The sequence below is a fragment of the Beta vulgaris genome, chromosome 8 (genome assembly GCF_026745355.1).
Source record: "Beta vulgaris subsp. vulgaris cultivar EL10 chromosome 8, EL10.2, whole genome shotgun sequence".
Lineage (NCBI taxonomy): Eukaryota > Viridiplantae > Streptophyta > Magnoliopsida > Caryophyllales > Amaranthaceae > Beta > Beta vulgaris.
In genome coordinates, this window is record NC_079209.1 from 59,599,195 (window position 1) to 59,616,162 (window position 16,968).

The window sequence follows — 16,968 nt, forward strand, 5'->3', positions numbered from 1 at the left end:
GCTGAAACATAACAGCACTCATCAACAGAGAAAAGAGAATCAATTGAAATCCAAATTATTCCTACAAATATATCACTTCAACCTTGTTGTATATACATTTCTAAGTCCAAAAAGAAAAAGCAAAAAAATGAAAAGAGATTAAAACATTGCATAAAGAAAAGGTTACATAATCAAAAAAAAAATGTAAAGTTTCTTGCTCTCTCTCAAGTATATGCTCATATGACAAAACTTTTATATACTTTTAAGGTGGAAAAAAAAAAGTCATATATGGGTAAAAAGAAAGATAAGAAACCCAAAAAAAGATTTTGGAGAAAAAAACCATACAAAATACAGGGCGTTAGTAGGAAAAAACAGGGCGGCAAATACCAACTCGCAAAAGAAAAAATTATACATCTAATGTTTGACTTGTGCCCTGAGATTGCTGCTGTTGTTGCTGAGACCTGTTTTTTTCTCTATTTGCAAACCATTGAACTGTTCTTTTAGCAATTGGAAACCATTTTTTCCTTCTCTTAATTACATCTTCTCTAGCATAATCATCATCATTATCACTCTTATTAACCTCAGAATCTGCTAAACATTGCCTAAGTTTATTCTTGACACTCATTAAATCCTTAAACCTTGAAAAAGCTGTAATCTCTGACATTGATCTTTTTTCACCTGAGATTAAAAAATTTCTTCTTGAAGGATTCAAATTCATGTTAATCTCACTTGAATCTCCAACACCCAGATCAATTTTCAATTCAGAATTTGAATTACACCTCTTAATATGACCAACTTTATGCTCAAAAATCATCTTTTTTTGCATTTCTTCCTTGATGTTGATAATCCTGTAATGTTCATCATCAACAGATTTTGCATCATTCAACAAGTTTGATGAAGAAAATGGTTCATTTGACATAACACCAAGCATTTCAGAATTCAAGAACATTAAATCTGATGAACTAACATCACTCCAACGATTTTTAAACATGACATCAGATACAACAATCTGATGATTATGCTTATGTAAAACCTTTCCTTGTTCAACTTTCATATCCATTTCTTCTTCTTCTTTCTTTGCACTTGCACTAAGTATTTTCTTAAAACTTCCTCCTATACAAAACCTTGATGATCTTTCTCTATGTTCTTCATCTTCGCGCTCTAAGAAAAGCTCGAAACTTGATGATGCAGGGTCATCCCCTGCATCATCAGGCTTTAGCCCTCCTATGATAAACCTTGTAGAGTTGGTTAACGTCGAAAAATCCTCAATACTTACCTTTTGCCTACATAAAGGACATGTTGAGTGATGCTCAAGCCATAAGTCTAAACACTGTATGTGAAATCCATGCTTGCATTTTGGAAGTAACCTTAGGATTTCAACTTCTTCGAATTCTGATAAACATACCGCGCATTCTAGGCCTTGTTTGGATCCTTTAAGAGATGAGAACCTAAAGAATGGAAGTGCTTCCACTACAGTTTTATCAATCCCTGAGAACCTTGTATTGTTCCCAAACATTCCTTCATTGTTATCACTATTTTGGTTGCGGCTAACATTGTAGATTGCTGAAGGTCTCCTATGGCACATTTTCGCGTAAATCAGGAGTATTATTGTTAGTGAAAACATGAATGAAAGTACTCCAATTACTACAAATAAACTTGGTTGAAAATTTGAGGATGTAGGAGTATGTTGTTGTTCATCTTGAGCATTAGCTAATTGTGTGCTCATTAGTATCACTAAAAGAGGGATAATCAGCATAATCATGGCTTTTATTTGGCTTAATTATGTGATTTTAGATGAATTTGAAAGACTAGTATATGATGATCAAAAAACAAGTTTTTTTGGTCATTTATTTGTTGTGTAGGAAAGTATTGTTAGTTTAGTTTGGCAAAAGAAGGAAGATGTTTGAAGAAACATAAGACTTTTTGGTACTAATTGATTAACAAAACTTATGTCTATCTAATATTTATACATACATATTACATACTATATAAAGTAAATAAATAATTTTTTAATAAGCTTCTCATATTTCTGCTTTCATATGTTTTTTGTCTGTTTTCTAGGTTGGTTCCTTGTCTCTTTAATTTAGAGATTCTGACCTTTCTCCATGAAGAGAAGTATCAAGTATAGTTGTTGTCTAATCTTTCTTTTTATTCTCAATTAAAATTGCTCCATCTATTGGGCTACAATTATTTAAAAATACTTCATCCGTTTCATAATATAGTATTTGTTTCTCTCCTGAGTGTGAGTTTGTCTTGTAAGAGACCGCGTACTTTTAAATTAAAATTAGGCAATGGTAAGCCCAGTATTAAAAAGAGAATTAGTCCAAATACAGATTAGGTTAATTCCTTTGGGTGACTAGTTTAATTCATTTAGTTACTAAGTTTATTTTTATATTAAAATTAGATCGTCCTTTTTAATAATTTTTGTCCCTCTTTTGAGGTCAAACTTTAAAATCTTTAATCATATATTCTCATTTGTATATATACAAAAACATATTCATATGGGTTCTGGTTAGATTCGTGTAGTTTCATAATATTAAATTTTTATATTTTTTTATTAATAAGGAATTGAAGATATTGAAGTATGAAGGTCAAACGTTTATCTTGGATACCGTATAAAAAGCATTATGTGGAGATTGCTACATCTACTCACCGAGTGGACTACCCATTAGAAATAGATAATTAAAAAATAAATAATTCTGCTGAGTTGGACTCCATTTATTATTAATGCCTATCTCTAGTGAGTATATTACCCAGTGGATAGACAAAGTTTTTCCCGCATTATATTATGAGATGGATGGAGTATTTTTTTTATACTATGGTTTTGAAATATTCGAATCTTTAACTTGATGTGCCATATCATTATCTTTATGGTGCAATATAGGATACTGATTACAATAATTTTTTTTTGTTAATAATGATTGTTCTATCTCTTAGAAGAATTAATAGGCTATCATTGTGCAAATATTATTGGGAATCTAACTTAGTTTCTATCTAGAGTGCCAGATCATGGAAGGAGACTGGAGGATTATCTTAATAACAATATTTAAGATTAGGAAATGTGAAGTCATATTCTAACTACCCTTTATTAATCAATTAAACTGATGATATCATATGTTTTGTACGTGTTGACAACTTAATCAGCATATTGACACAGCCTTTTTATTTAAGATCAACTAGTTTGCAACCCCATATAGTGTACGTCACTGTACAGGTTTAATTTAAAGTACTTAAAATTGTTTTGGTGTAAAATTTTTTGTTAGAAACTACCAATTGTATATTGACTTTTGTTAGGAGGTTGAGGTGGTGTAGCCGTGTAGTGGTGTTATCACTTCTCATTTCGTATCTTTGAAGTTTAGGAATTAAATTTTATGGGAGTTATTTGAGTTGGGTGAAGAATATGGGGAATGTATTCTCGAACAAAATAGTAATACTTCCTCCGTTTTAAAATAAATGAAACAATTTTCATTTTAGGCAGTTTTGAAATAAATTAAACGTTCCTATATTTGATACTTCTCTCTATTTCTCTTTTTATCACGTGGGTTCCTCTTTTTATTTCTCTATATATCGGTCTTCTCCTAAATCCTTGTGTCAATACCATACATTTCATTTAAAAGAAAATGGAGGAAGTATTATTTTTTTAATATTTGAAAATTGAAGAGGGTACGTTTATGGTAATAAATACAATGATTGCATATAGGGGTGCTAATTACCAAGTAGTACTTGGTCTAATGGTAAGGCTTATAATTCACATCCTTGATGTTGTGGGATCAAACCCCCACTAGATGCTATTTGGGAGAGAGATTCCCTTACCTTTCCACCCACTTTCAAAGGATCTTGCCTGTATAGCTGGGTCGGTGAGATTAACCCATGCGAGGTTCCTACCCAGTAGGGCGCTTCTCCTTACTATTTTTTTTTTAAAAAAAAATAGGGGTGCTAATTAAGTTGAGCAGCTAGTGAGCAACTCAAACTTGACTAGGTTAACGCACGACTCGAGCTCGAACTCAAGTTGATACATTAACGAGTCGGGTTGAGCTACCCTAAACTCGACTTTAATAAACTCGTGAGTTGCTCGATAAATTTTTAGTTATTATATATATTACAATATATCAAATGTTAACTATTTTAAGGATAAAATATTAAATTGATTATCCATAAGTTACTTGAAATGACTATTAAAATGGAGAACTTTACATTAAATTCATACGGTGATAGATATATTTAAAAAACACAGAGAATTTTATTGCATGTAATTTAATGGAACTACTAAAGTATATATATTCATGAGCAATAACTCAAGTTCAATTGGAAACCTTAACGAGTCGAGTCGAGCTAGAGTAATTTCAAGCTCGATTTGAATTTGAATTGATACCTTATTAATGACAAGTCGAGTTGAGCACAAGCCAGCTCGTGATTGACTCGCTCGATCGATAAGCACACTTATGAGGAAGTGATTCCACATGGAATAGAATTTATATTTCTATTGTTTGAAGTTTTTATTTTACAAAAATGCAACAACATCATCAACTTCTACAATCTGGCCCTCTTATATCTATAAACTCTAATTAATAATAACTCTTATAGACTCTGATAAGAAGAATCAATGTTGTTAGGATCGGGATCCCACTTTGGATCGATAAGTGGCCGGGACTGGATCGAATCGTAAAACCGTAAGATCCTACCAAATTGCAAAAAAAAAAAAGTAACAACAATGTTTCCAAATGAATAAATACACATCTTTCAAAAAATATGGATGCTAAATACCTAGATTTTCTCACATAATATTGATATTTTAAAGTTAATATGGCTTCGCAAGAGTCATAAAAGATTAGAGAAGATAAATATTTGCATGTATGAAGTTGAGTTATCATTTATTGGGCTTAAAGGAAAAGTTAGTTGCTTTAGGGATCATTTAATAAGTAAAGAAGTAATATCTTCCCATTCTGGCCGATCCTAATCGATCCCGACCGGTCAGACGCTACTCCAATCCTGATCGATCTTGCAACAATCTAAGTGAAAAACAGGATCGTCCGATCCTACCGATACTGCTACGATCTTGACCGAACCTACTGCGATTCTGCTTATGATATGGATCGTTTTGCTAAAACCGGATCATAGGATCGTACGATCCTACTATCCGGATCGCGATTCTAACAACAATGAGAAGACTTGTTGGGAATGGAGAAGACAATACTCATAATTTGATGAACGACATTACAGGCATTCTCTCGCATGCTTGATCAAGGAAATCCAAGCTGTAAGGAATATCACACAATTTCCTCACTACTGTATAATGTATATGCGGCAACTATTGTTGAATGTTTAAAGGTATCACATGGAATTGAGCCAGGATTCCTGCATGGAAACTATAGGTATAATATACATTCTTTTTTTTATGAAAAGAGTTTCAAGAAAATAATAATCCAAGTCAACTTTAATTTTTGTTGCTTGGTATTGTACTACGTAGTAGCAACATGAGTAACATGACAGTTAATGAGTTAATGTAATGTCCATAAATAATAATGTTTACTGCATATAAAAATTCAAAACTACGAGCTTGGAAACCACCCTTCTGTTAGAAAGGGCTTATTCTAGATTTAGCAAGTATGTTAGACCAATTTGAATTTGTTTAGTTAATTTTTTCAATAATTCTGCTAACAAGTGTCAAGGGGCGCTAGATAAAAAAACTTATTTTAACACACAAGTCATTCAAACAAATATCGCTAGGTAGAAAGATTTGCTAATGGGGAATATAGGAACAACAAAAGAAAAAGGAGGGAGTAATATATAAATATAGGCTCTTTATCCAGCATAACGGGACACCCGTTAACAGTTGCCTTTTTCCAAAGCAATGCTTCAATTTTCGAGTTTGTCTTGTAAATTAAAAGATCGCCTACTTTTAAATTAAAATTAAGCAATGATAAGTCCAATATTAAAAAGAAAATTAGCCCAATAGTGACTAGGTTAATTTCTTTCGGTAACTAGTTTAATCCATTTAGTAACTAGGTCTACTTTTATGTTAAAATTAGACCGTCTCTTTTAATTATTTTTGTCAATTTCCTCCATGCTTTTTAGGACATGATTTTCCTAAATTAGCGATTTTTGTAATTTTAGTTTTAATTTATTTATAAAGGTTGGATAAAAAGATTTTCTACTGGTGTATAATAACTCTCATAGGTGGAAAATATATTTTTTTGTGTAGAAAGATTGTCACATAATTGTCGACCTTTTGCTTACACTCTGCTTTTAGAGGAAATCTTTTTATAAAGGAAATCAAAATTTAAAGTTGTTTTTTTTATTGAAATATATTGTCCATTGAAACTCAAATACTTTTAAATTGAACCACACACAGCCTTGGTGTAAAAATAGCATGCTTTTAAAAGGGGTTATGTCAATTCAAGGAATCATTTTTTTTGTCATATTTGGCTCTTTATACATAAAATAACTCTGATCTAAACTAACAATATAAACTTATAATTATTTAAATTTATTTTTTGTTTTTTGAATATTTGAGTTTGTTTCTACGAAATGAACTTATTTACACATAATTAAAGTTGGTATTTTTCGTTAAAAAGGAGAGTTCATATACGATGGTCGGATGGTAGTGGGGGTTGTACGCCTGATACTTCTCAGTTATGTTGCTCGGACTCGGACACCCATTTTCAACACGGGTACGTGTCCAAGTGTCTAATTCGACTAGTTTTTGGAACTTTTTTCATTTTTTGGCCTAAAACGAAGTGTCCGAGTGTCCCACCCATGTCCGAGTGTCGAAGATCCGACACAGATACTTAAGGTGAAATGAAGAGTGCGACTGTGCGAGCAACATAGCTTCTTCGTATATATCGACTTTTGGCATAAGTACTAACGGAAGAACTCACATCATATAACTGTTAATATAAAATTACAAGTTGTTGTAAAAAGCTCTCTATACTTTTATTTAGTAGTTGTAAGCAAATTTTCCTCAAAATAGTCACAAACATTACAAAAAAACACACATAATAGTATGAAGTATTAGGTTAGAGTGAGACAACTGAGAAGTCAGAATATAATATCAATACTAGTACATACTTAACTTATTGGTATTAAGTATGAGGACAAAGATAGCAACTCCACTAGATGAAAAAAAATTCATCTTGCATGATAGTTTAGGGCAACATGATGTAGCACACTGGTGGAACAGAATGCAACAAGGCGACATTGTATTTGGGTTAAGGGGGCAGGGGATGCTGCAATACTGCAGTAATCAACATGCACCATAAACTGATCAAATTTTGGAAACGCTTAGGAAAGGCACCTCCTAGATAGCTAGATGTATAAATTGTACTTATTTAGGTCTAATGTCAATTAAAAAAAGAATATGGAAAGAGTGACCTAGGCCAGTCCGTATTATAGATACGATAAAAATCGAGATGATATACAGGTTAAAGATTAGATAGATCGAATATACCACATAATTACCCTAGTTCGATTCGTACCATGGATAGATTGAGAATCGAGCGGGTTAAAAGTTGGATTAAATATATAGCAATATACCATATCTCTAACTCAAAAAGAACATAGTAGATTGTTTTAAGAATGTTATATCATGAGAAGATTAAGGGTATACATATATTTCCTACTTCTACACAAAGGTACAAGAGTCCTGTAACTCCTTCATGCTTAAACACTTAGCCATGATAGATTAGAGACAAAAACCTGTTATTTAGTATGCAAAAATAGTTTAATGCACATTTCGTCTTCCTTCATTCTATTAGTAGTAATAAGATAAATAGCTTAATCATTGAAATTCTTTTCAGATTAACACCTTATAAATTACAAGTCCACAGAAATATTGAACCAACAAAGATATGTACTTTACACGGACAGCAGCAGAACAGCAAAAACTAACAGTTTGATTATTACTCCTTAGCTTCCTGAAGAAACTGCTACAAGATTCAAACAATTTATTACACGAATCCGCGAGGAAAAAAATAATCCAAATGAGCTCTTGAACAAATTTCATATCATCACAAGCAGCTAGCTTGGCCTTACAAAATTTACATGAATGGAAAATCTGAATAATACATTCCAATACCAGAATGATGCTGCATGTTAGAATCACGCTACCCTGATAAACAATAATTACTGCCCTGTTCGGTTGAGGAGATCCAGATTTACAAAGTTTTACCTCTCGTCAGTCATCGGTGTGGACTAGCAGAGGGATTGTTTCCAAGATTTCCCATGATAACATGCCCATGTGATATTATCAAATTAGTAAGGCAGAACAGAATCATCTACATATAGGAGCTATGAAGATTTAATATAGCTCAGAGTTTTTCAGATTCCTACTTTTTTACTCAATTCATTCACTTCAGGTATAATCTGTCAGGTCTTTGCAGAAGTTGCAGGGTTAGTGCTTCGCTGAGATGCTAAGTTTGGGGTGGTGACAGGACTTTGTTCCTCTTCTGCAGCGTGTCGTATAAACTCTTCAGGAGACATATGGACTCCATGGCAAGCACATACGATCTTTATCTGAGTGGCATTGTATTTATATGTGACCCCGGAAATCGTCCTACCATTGGGTCCGGGACTCGTTGTAGAAACCCACGGTAAATTCGGGAAGGAGCCAGATCCACCAAAATTCATCTCAGTGGCAATTCCAGGCCTTATTGCCGGATATTCGGATGGAAAACTGTTTCCTCGTCCCTTTGCATCATCTTCGGCTTGAGAAGAGGAGCCTTCCTCAGCCACTAATTGTTGTGTTTGACCTCTGGGCTGCTCCGAAGAGCGCACATCAAGTCGTACTGATTCAGATGCATTAGGATTGATTACTTGCATTGGAACTGCGTGTCAGTGGAGGATGTTACAGTTGAAGGAGACAAGTAAACATCAGAGTCAAAAACTAATGGCTAAAGTAAAAAAAGATTAAGCAACATCAGCCATCAGAAGACCTAATTACAAATAAGTAATCGCTAATCACTATTGGAAATCTAATTTTTAGATAAAACAGTGTGAATGAGCCTAGCTGTGATCCAACTTTGGGTAGCTTAGCGTGGCTCAGCTCAAATTGACTTAATATCAACTAGTTGAGCTTTCGAAACTTCTGCCTCACATGGCTTGAACTTAACTAGAGCTCGAGTAAAGAGCTAAAGCTAAGTAAACACTCCTTGAAATTATTACAATATTTTGTTATATAGAGTTTTTTATAATTTTCCTGCGTTCCAATTTACTTGCAAGTTGCAACATATGGACTTTTACACTATCCATACACCCCTTTTTTACCATCTAGTATGATTAATATGTAAGGATAAACATGTCATGTGAGATCTTGTTAGATCTGTCTCGATGTATACTTTCAAAAAGTCAACTTTTTATAATTTTTATTTATAGACAATTGAAGATATTAATAGTTAAAGTTGTGTGTTTGGGAGGCGTGAAAATCCTAATGTTGCAAGTAAATTGGAGCGGAGGAAGTAGTTTGCAGACCTTGTATATATTTAATAAAATTAATATTTTTTAGCCATAAATCATATCTCAGTTATTTCATTCAATCCACATGTTTAACTTGCTCAAAGAGCTTTTATTGAGCTTAGCTTTGCTCAACTTTCCTCATCATGTCTCGAGCCGAGTGCGCGGGCTCAAGCTTCAATAGCTCGGCCTCATTCTAAGCTCATCATTACCCATATAAAAGCATCTAGAGGTACCAAGTGGTTATATGCTACAATAATATTTGGTGTTTCCTCATCTAGAAACCCCATCTTCAACGACAAGTTCCAGTAAATTTCAAGAATCTTCAGAATGACATACTTGTATGCAAAGCTAGCCAATCAAAAACAAAAAATCCTTATAAACCATTGCATGCAATACAGCCCTTTGATTGATATGAAATAACATCCATTTGATTGACATGAGATGGCATCCAAAGAATAAAACTTAATTCAAATCAATCATCTAACAGCCCCCTCCCAAGAAAACAAATATGAAACAGAGACAAATCAAAGAAAAGAACCACCCAAAGAAAATAAAAATGCATTCAGATTTCAGCACAAGAGTTAAGGCTGAGATAGTGAGCTAATACTATGAGAATAAAAAAAAATACAAGCATTTACCTGAAGTTGATATTGCTCTGCCAGAATAAGGAGAGGGGAGGGATTGAGGATGAGCTATCATTCGCCACGACCCATCCTTCTTATCCAGCACTGGAAGCTGGACAGGAGAATATCCAAATGACATTGGCATACTTCCTGGAGCTGTAGCTTGTGGCCTAGGACGGTCCCCGTTTGTAGAAGTTATGCCCTGCATCATCCCTGATAATGGATAACTTGGTGTGCTTGGTGCGCTACCTGAAGGAGGCTCTTTCATGGTTATAGAGTAAGGAACATTCAAGGTATTCATTGTTTGCACAGAAAAAGGAGTACTCGTTGCTTTTCCACCGACTTCCTTTGGAGTTTGAGAAGAGCTACCACTTCCACCTGGTGTTCTAGATCCATCTTCATGGTGAGAGGCCAATCGAGAGGTCGAACCTTCAGCTTCAGATTCTGCCACATCTTCATTATCTGCTGTCGAGCCCTCGTCTGTTGTAATTGATATGTGAGACGTTTTACCCTTTTCTTGTAAATCAGAATTACGGGAATCGGTCTCCTGTTTCTTATGGTTACTCATCTCATCAAACGCAATCTTACGTTTATCACCGACTCCAGGCTCATCACAAGAAACATTTCCACCATTACCCGTCTGTTGCAAATTACTAAAGAAGTTCTCCTGAGGTTTAACAGCGTCATTTCTCTGAAAAGATTGTGGAACACCAGCACTGAGGAAATTTTTGAAATCATTCAAAATTTTATTTGTTCTCTCATCAGGGTCTGTCTTAGCATCAGCTGAGTTTCCACTCCTCTCTTTTGAAGTGGAAGATGAACCACCACATGCTAATCCCAAGCTGAGTTCAAGCCCTTTATCTTCATCCATGCTAGGAGACCTACAAGCATTTCAACATGGATCAATTCAACACCTATTCTTCCCTTTCTATCATAACATCACAAAATCATACAGCAACATCATGAGCATAAATTACAAAAGAATTACCCTACACTAATAAATTGCAAGAAAAACAAACAGAGTTGACAATAATAGTATCTAAAAAAGGTCCTGTTCTCGCAATGCAGAAAAAAATGAAGATATATTTATGAGAAGTATGATGTCATTGATTGACATACAAGAATCATAATTCACAAGTGACCAGCATGAATGCATTCTCATCTCATTCACTACTTTCATCAACAGAAACAAGAATCAAATTTTTATTTTCCGCTGCAAACAACATTAGCCACAAGTAGTTCTCACTTATAGGAAAAGAAAAAACTTACAGCTCTATTGGATTTCAACAAAACAAAAACCTTTCAACTAATGAAGCAGACATTTTGGCATTGAATCTACTAGCTTCAAGCAAATTCTATTCGTGTATACCTTCATACATCTCCAAACATCTACGTTAGCAGAAGCTCTATTCTTTGGAAGTGTGAAACAAGGTGACATATAGTTCAGAGAAACTTCTTCGAAATTCTACCACTACTGCCCAACTCCTCATCTATTCTACATATAAATGAGATGTATTCGCCAAGGCAAGTGAGTCTTTATTATTTCTTATAAGGTCATTACTCCATTCAACATTGCTGACAAGATTTAAATGGAAGGACACTTCACTCTCAAGCAACGATTCGAGTAAGCTAGCAACCGATGTGCTTTACCCAACCGCACCACACCTTTGCCACTAAGTCAGTCGAGTATAAGTAGTACCACTAATAATCTAGGCTAGCTAGCACCCTGAATCAGTCTAAAAGATCCAAACAATTTTTCTACTAACTGTAAACTACCCAATAATCCTCAAGTTAAGGAAAACAATCAATTGACTTTCTGGCCTAAACACAATATCAGCAATAAAAATAATCTGAACTTCATTCCCACTATCACACATGATTAGTAAAAACTAAAAACACCCTAAAATTCACAAGCTATAGTAGTTAGAAAAATACCCCAAAAAAAAAATCCCAACTTTTTTCAGCAAAATAAGGATAATCATGACACAAATCACACAGATTTCAACAATATAATGATGAAGAAAACTTTAATTACTGAATCAATCATAACCAAATAACACAGCAATAACATATTACCCTGATCTACCCAGAAATAAACCATGCTATAAAAAAACATATATTAGTCAAACAATACCCAAAAACAAAGGAATCCCATTTCAATTTAGTCAATGTTAATCAAAACCCATAAAATTAAAAGGTGGGTTAGTGCTCAGATTCAAAGATAGCAAGAACCCAGAAAAGTATTACAAGAACCATTAAAATGAAAAGCATATAATATAATTAAGAGAGAAGGAAATAAGTACCTGATAATTGTAGCCCTAGCTTAGGAGTAAAAAGGGAGGAGAGAGAAAAAGAGGGGATGAAAAAAAGCTGAAGAATGAAGAGGTTGAAGGACACAAAAGAAAAGGGAGAAAAATTGAGGAATTACAGAGAAAATGGTGTGAAAATGGGGGATTAGATTAATAAGATTACCACTTTACTGTTGTGTATTTCTACACGTGATTTGTATGGTTTTTTTAAGTAGGAAAAGGTGAAGAAATGGAGGCTGTTGATGAAGTCAGCTAAGCGTAAAATAATAGTATAATACTCATTTTTTTCTCACTCGTGCTATTAGTCAATCCAATCTATCTTTTGATCCATCCAACCATGAGATTATGGATCGCATTATAGTTGTGGGCTTGTGGCGCTTTGAGAGTGAGGATTACTTTATAGCTTGTTCTTAAATTATAAGTTTTATATTCCCTCCGTCTTAAAATATAGTTTCTATTTCTTTTTTTTACGGTAATTTATGCAAGTAGAATTTAATAGGGATAATAAAAAAAAAATTGTTTATTTAAATAAATGTTGTATGCGAAAAGATGATTTTCTGGAGAGAGAATGGAGAATAATTGGTGAAAGAACATTAATTGTAACATTTTGGTTGAATAAACAAAGGAAAAAAAACAAAATCCAAGAAGCAAATAAATGACAAATTACAGAAAAATGTGGAACTATATATGAAAATGAAAATTATATTTTGGGACACCCAAAATGAAAATGAGAACTACATTTTGGGACGGAGGAAGTATCTCTATTATATAAGTCAAGGGAGGAGGTGTGGTGTCCTCTTTTAAAGTGACTAAAATACCCTTAATGATCTAATTAATGGAATGAAAAAAAATTACAAAAGCAAATCATTTAAAATTCTCATTCCAACTTGCCATTTAAAACAAGTTTAAAATGGTATATGCATCAAATACTTCAATCAAAATTAAATGGACAAAATATTTATACCTTATAAAAAAGATGGCATACATAACGTGCACATGAAAGTCTGAACATTCACTACCTTGTACTCTTTAATTTAGTTAAACCAACTCATTATTTTGTTCTTTCTGTTCAATGTTCATTCACAAAAAATTAATGTTAACAATCACTCACAACTTTTTATTTTTTTAATTAGCAATTAATATATCTAATTCATCTAACTGTTGAATTTTCACATTTAAGTTTAATCATAAATAAAGTACGAATGGAGTATCTAATAGAATAACAAATTTTAAAATTAACGCACGCATCGCGTGCATATGAAGGCTAGTAAGACTTTATGGTAAGACGTAGGTAACTTGTAATTTTATGTCCTAAAGTGATCACGGTGCGTTTTATTCAACTTATTGGCCCTGAACTTATTGGACCTTATCTGAACTGAACTTATTGAACCTGAACTGAACTTATTGGAACTTATTAAACCTGATTGGACCTGATTCAACTTATTGAACCTGATTGGAACTTATTGGACCTTATTGGAACTTATTGACCTTATTGAAACTTATTAGACCTTATTGGCCCTGATTGAAACTTATTAGACCTTATTGGACCTGATTGAAACTTATTAGACCTTATTGGACCTGATTGAAACTTATTTGACCTTATTAGACAAAAAGATTGACCATGAATAACATAAATGTTACCACTAACGTAAATACTACCCCTCAAAATTTTTTATGGAGTAATAATTATTATAATTCGTCCTTTAAAAAATAATGATTATTAATTATCTCTTATGATAATTAACTTAACAAAAAAATTTACTATTTATATATTTGCCTATACATAACTTTCACCACTGATATATCTAATAGTCTTGTTTTGATTTTATAAAACACTAGTAGAAAATCAAAAATTAATTAACATTATTTATATCTTTCATTGTTATTAGTAACGAAAACATGTTATCTCTAGTTATTTAAAGACGAATTGCAAAATATTGTAATTATAATAATAATAATTATTGTTAACCTTAATTATTTGACCATGATTATAATATTATTTATTAGCAATATGAATAATCAAATAATAGACAATAATACAAGTATAATATTATACGTTGTGGTACTTTAATAAAAAAATCTAATAATAACATAATCAGCTAATAGTAATATGAATAATAAAATAATAGACATAATACAAATAAATAATAAAATAATAGACATAATACAAATAAATAATAAAATAATAGACACTAATGCAAGTAAATACTATATAATCATTGTGGTACTTTAATTAAAATTCTAATAATAACATAATCAGCTAACAGTGATATGAAATTATGAATAACAAAATAATGGACAATAATACAAATGTTTATTAAACATTGACTATTTGGACCTTATTGGACCTTATTAGACCTGATTGGAACTTATTGACCTTATTAGACCTGATTGGAACTTATTGCACCTGATTGGAACTTATTGCACCTGATTGGAATTATTGGACCTTATTAGACCTTATTGGAACTTATTGCCCTTATTAGACCTTATTGCAACTTATCTGAATTTATCTGAACTTATTGGACCTGAAACTTAATTTTTTAAGTTGAACAGAACGCACCCTTATGGTACAAGTGACTTTTAAGACATAATTTGACCTATTATCTTAAAGTGATCTATTTAATTTATAAATTGACCTTTTAACTTAAAAAGTGATCCTTTTAGGAAACAAATGAAGTGGACTTACACTAATTTTATAGTAAGAGGATCTTGTACAAGACTTTGAGTTGTTACATTTACAATAATTTAATGAGTGAATGCCCTAACTTTCATTAATCACCCATTTACCGATATAAAATATACATTCCTAACTCGCCCGAAACTCTTAGCAACTTTTCACATTATAAAACTTCCTAAAATACAAGGATTCTTATTACAATAGAATATCAAACTTGGCTTGCTAACTTGGTGGGAGGTCATGGGTGAGATACCCACCAAGTGACGGGCACTTTGAAGGAGGATTCTCCTTAACATTCTTTCCTCCTTTAGTTGTTTGAGCCACTGGGTCGGGCCATATGCAATGGCAGCCTATAGGGTATTCGTCTAACCAATCTAAAAAAAAAAATAGAATTCCTAATACTCAGCTTAATATATTTTTTGTTTAGCTTAATCAAGTTACATCGTACCAAACTTTGATTTGGTAAGACTTTCCCTCATGAAGTTGTTTGCAATCTATATTCTATACATATAAAACTACTATTTTGTTGTTGTTCGTACTCAGATTCAATTGTCTTTTAGAAAAATTTGTCAAAAAGCGGCAAAGCGCCGTATAAAATACTACATACATAAAAGTTACCTTATAATATCTTGAAACTTTTTCCGTATATATATGCAAAATCAATTTATTTCTCGTTTTGCATCAAAGTTCATCTTATTTCCTTGCATACCGTCCACGTAAAACTAGAAGCGACAATTCTTTTTTTATTTTTGCTTAGTCAAAACCGTTATTACAATTAGCAGTTCACATTTGAGAACCGCTAATCGTGTTACAAAATCGCTACTTAAAGTAACGCATTTCTTATGAACTAAATGAAACCCAATAATCAAAAATTGAAATAAACCCAATAATCAGGAAAAAAAAATGAAATCTAACAATCAGAAATGAAAATGCGCAAATACGCAGAAGTGAAACTCAGTAAATAACCAAAATCAAGAGATAACACAAGTGGAGAACATTTATTACGTTTTCTCGAGTAATTATTGTGTGCATAATCGAGTAAGTGGGGTTAAATTGGGGAGGATGATGAGGAAAATGAGGAGAGAGAAAATGGAGGCTTTGAACGTAATTGTTGATTGTTTGTGGATGAAGTTGAAACTGAGAGAAAGAGAGAGAGTTTTTCGAGGGTATTTTGGGAGGTTGAATTGTTTAAAGGAGAACATGAAGGTGTTAAATTGAGAAATGAACCGATTCATCATATACAATTGTTACTTTCAATAATAGTTTAAAAATAAAGTGTGGAGAAGCTTCCTCTGATTCTTTGGGAGAATGTGGAGAAATTAAGAGATTTTGTCACTAATTTATTCAACAAATCACTGAATCCAAATCAGCATTGAAGCTATTCTTTGCAATATAACGAAAAGTTAGAATTTAATCCCGAAAACTAAAATCATATTTGAGAAAGAGAAATTAGAGATAAAAAAATGATTATTGATACTTTTTGAATTTGAGTACACCGCTATTGCTAGCAGTCATATAGTGTTGACCACCAATTAGACTATAAGAGTAATGATTTCCACATACTAACCGCTAATTCAGATAGCGGCTTTTTAAAAAATTAACCGATAGTCGTACTAGTGGTTTGCTTTGGCGATTCCTATTTTTTTTTTCTCACGTCCAATTAAGATAGGCAAGGAATTAAGATATACTTCGACGTATAATTATTAATAAAACTTGCTTTTGCAATATCTATGAAAATCCAAAATCTTGTGGCTATAAACTTCATGTGACTTTTTATGTTGCAAAAATGACAATTTGACGGGATACATATTTTTGACCAAATTTTACAACAATGATCATTGGCCATCATGTGGCAAGCACATATGGCATAACCTTTTTTTTCCTCCAACAATTCACTTTCAATATGATTTCATCCACTAATAAATTAATA

The 16,968-nt window shown here is 32.6% G+C and overlaps 2 protein-coding genes across 2 annotated transcripts; both read right to left on the reverse strand.

The window, feature by feature from the left end:
* Positions 1–39: 39 nt before the first annotated feature.
* Positions 40–1,963, reverse strand: LOC104902263 (E3 ubiquitin-protein ligase ATL42). Its single transcript, XM_010689979.4, has one exon. The coding sequence runs from the start codon at positions 1,739–1,741 to the stop codon at positions 386–388; it is 1,356 nt and encodes a 451-aa protein (XP_010688281.1). The 5' UTR covers positions 1,742–1,963; the 3' UTR covers positions 40–385.
* Positions 1,964–7,850: 5,887 nt separating this feature from the next.
* On the reverse strand, positions 7,851–12,521 carry LOC104902264 (ninja-family protein mc410). Its single transcript, XM_010689980.4, has 3 exons — positions 12,356–12,521; positions 10,068–10,933; positions 7,851–8,801 (listed from the first exon to the last, which is right to left on the reverse strand). Exons 2-3 carry the CDS (start codon positions 10,921–10,923, stop codon positions 8,344–8,346), a joined length of 1,314 nt encoding a protein of 437 aa, XP_010688282.1. The 5' UTR covers positions 10,924–10,933; positions 12,356–12,521; the 3' UTR covers positions 7,851–8,343.
* Positions 12,522–16,968: the final 4,447 nt, after the last annotated feature.

Excerpts from the sequence above, each read along its gene's own strand:
- LOC104902263 (XM_010689979.4), bottom strand. The coding sequence starts at position 1,741 with ATGATTATGCTGATTATCCCTCTTTTAGTGATACTAATGAGCACACAA.
- LOC104902264 (XM_010689980.4), bottom strand. The coding sequence starts at position 10,923 with ATGGATGAAGATAAAGGGCTTGAACTCAGCTTGGGATTAGCATGTGGT. Across the intron at positions 8,802-10,067 it reads CAGAGCAATATCAACTTCAG|TTCCAATGCAAGTAATCAAT; the intron begins GTAAATGCTTGT and ends ACTGACACGCAG.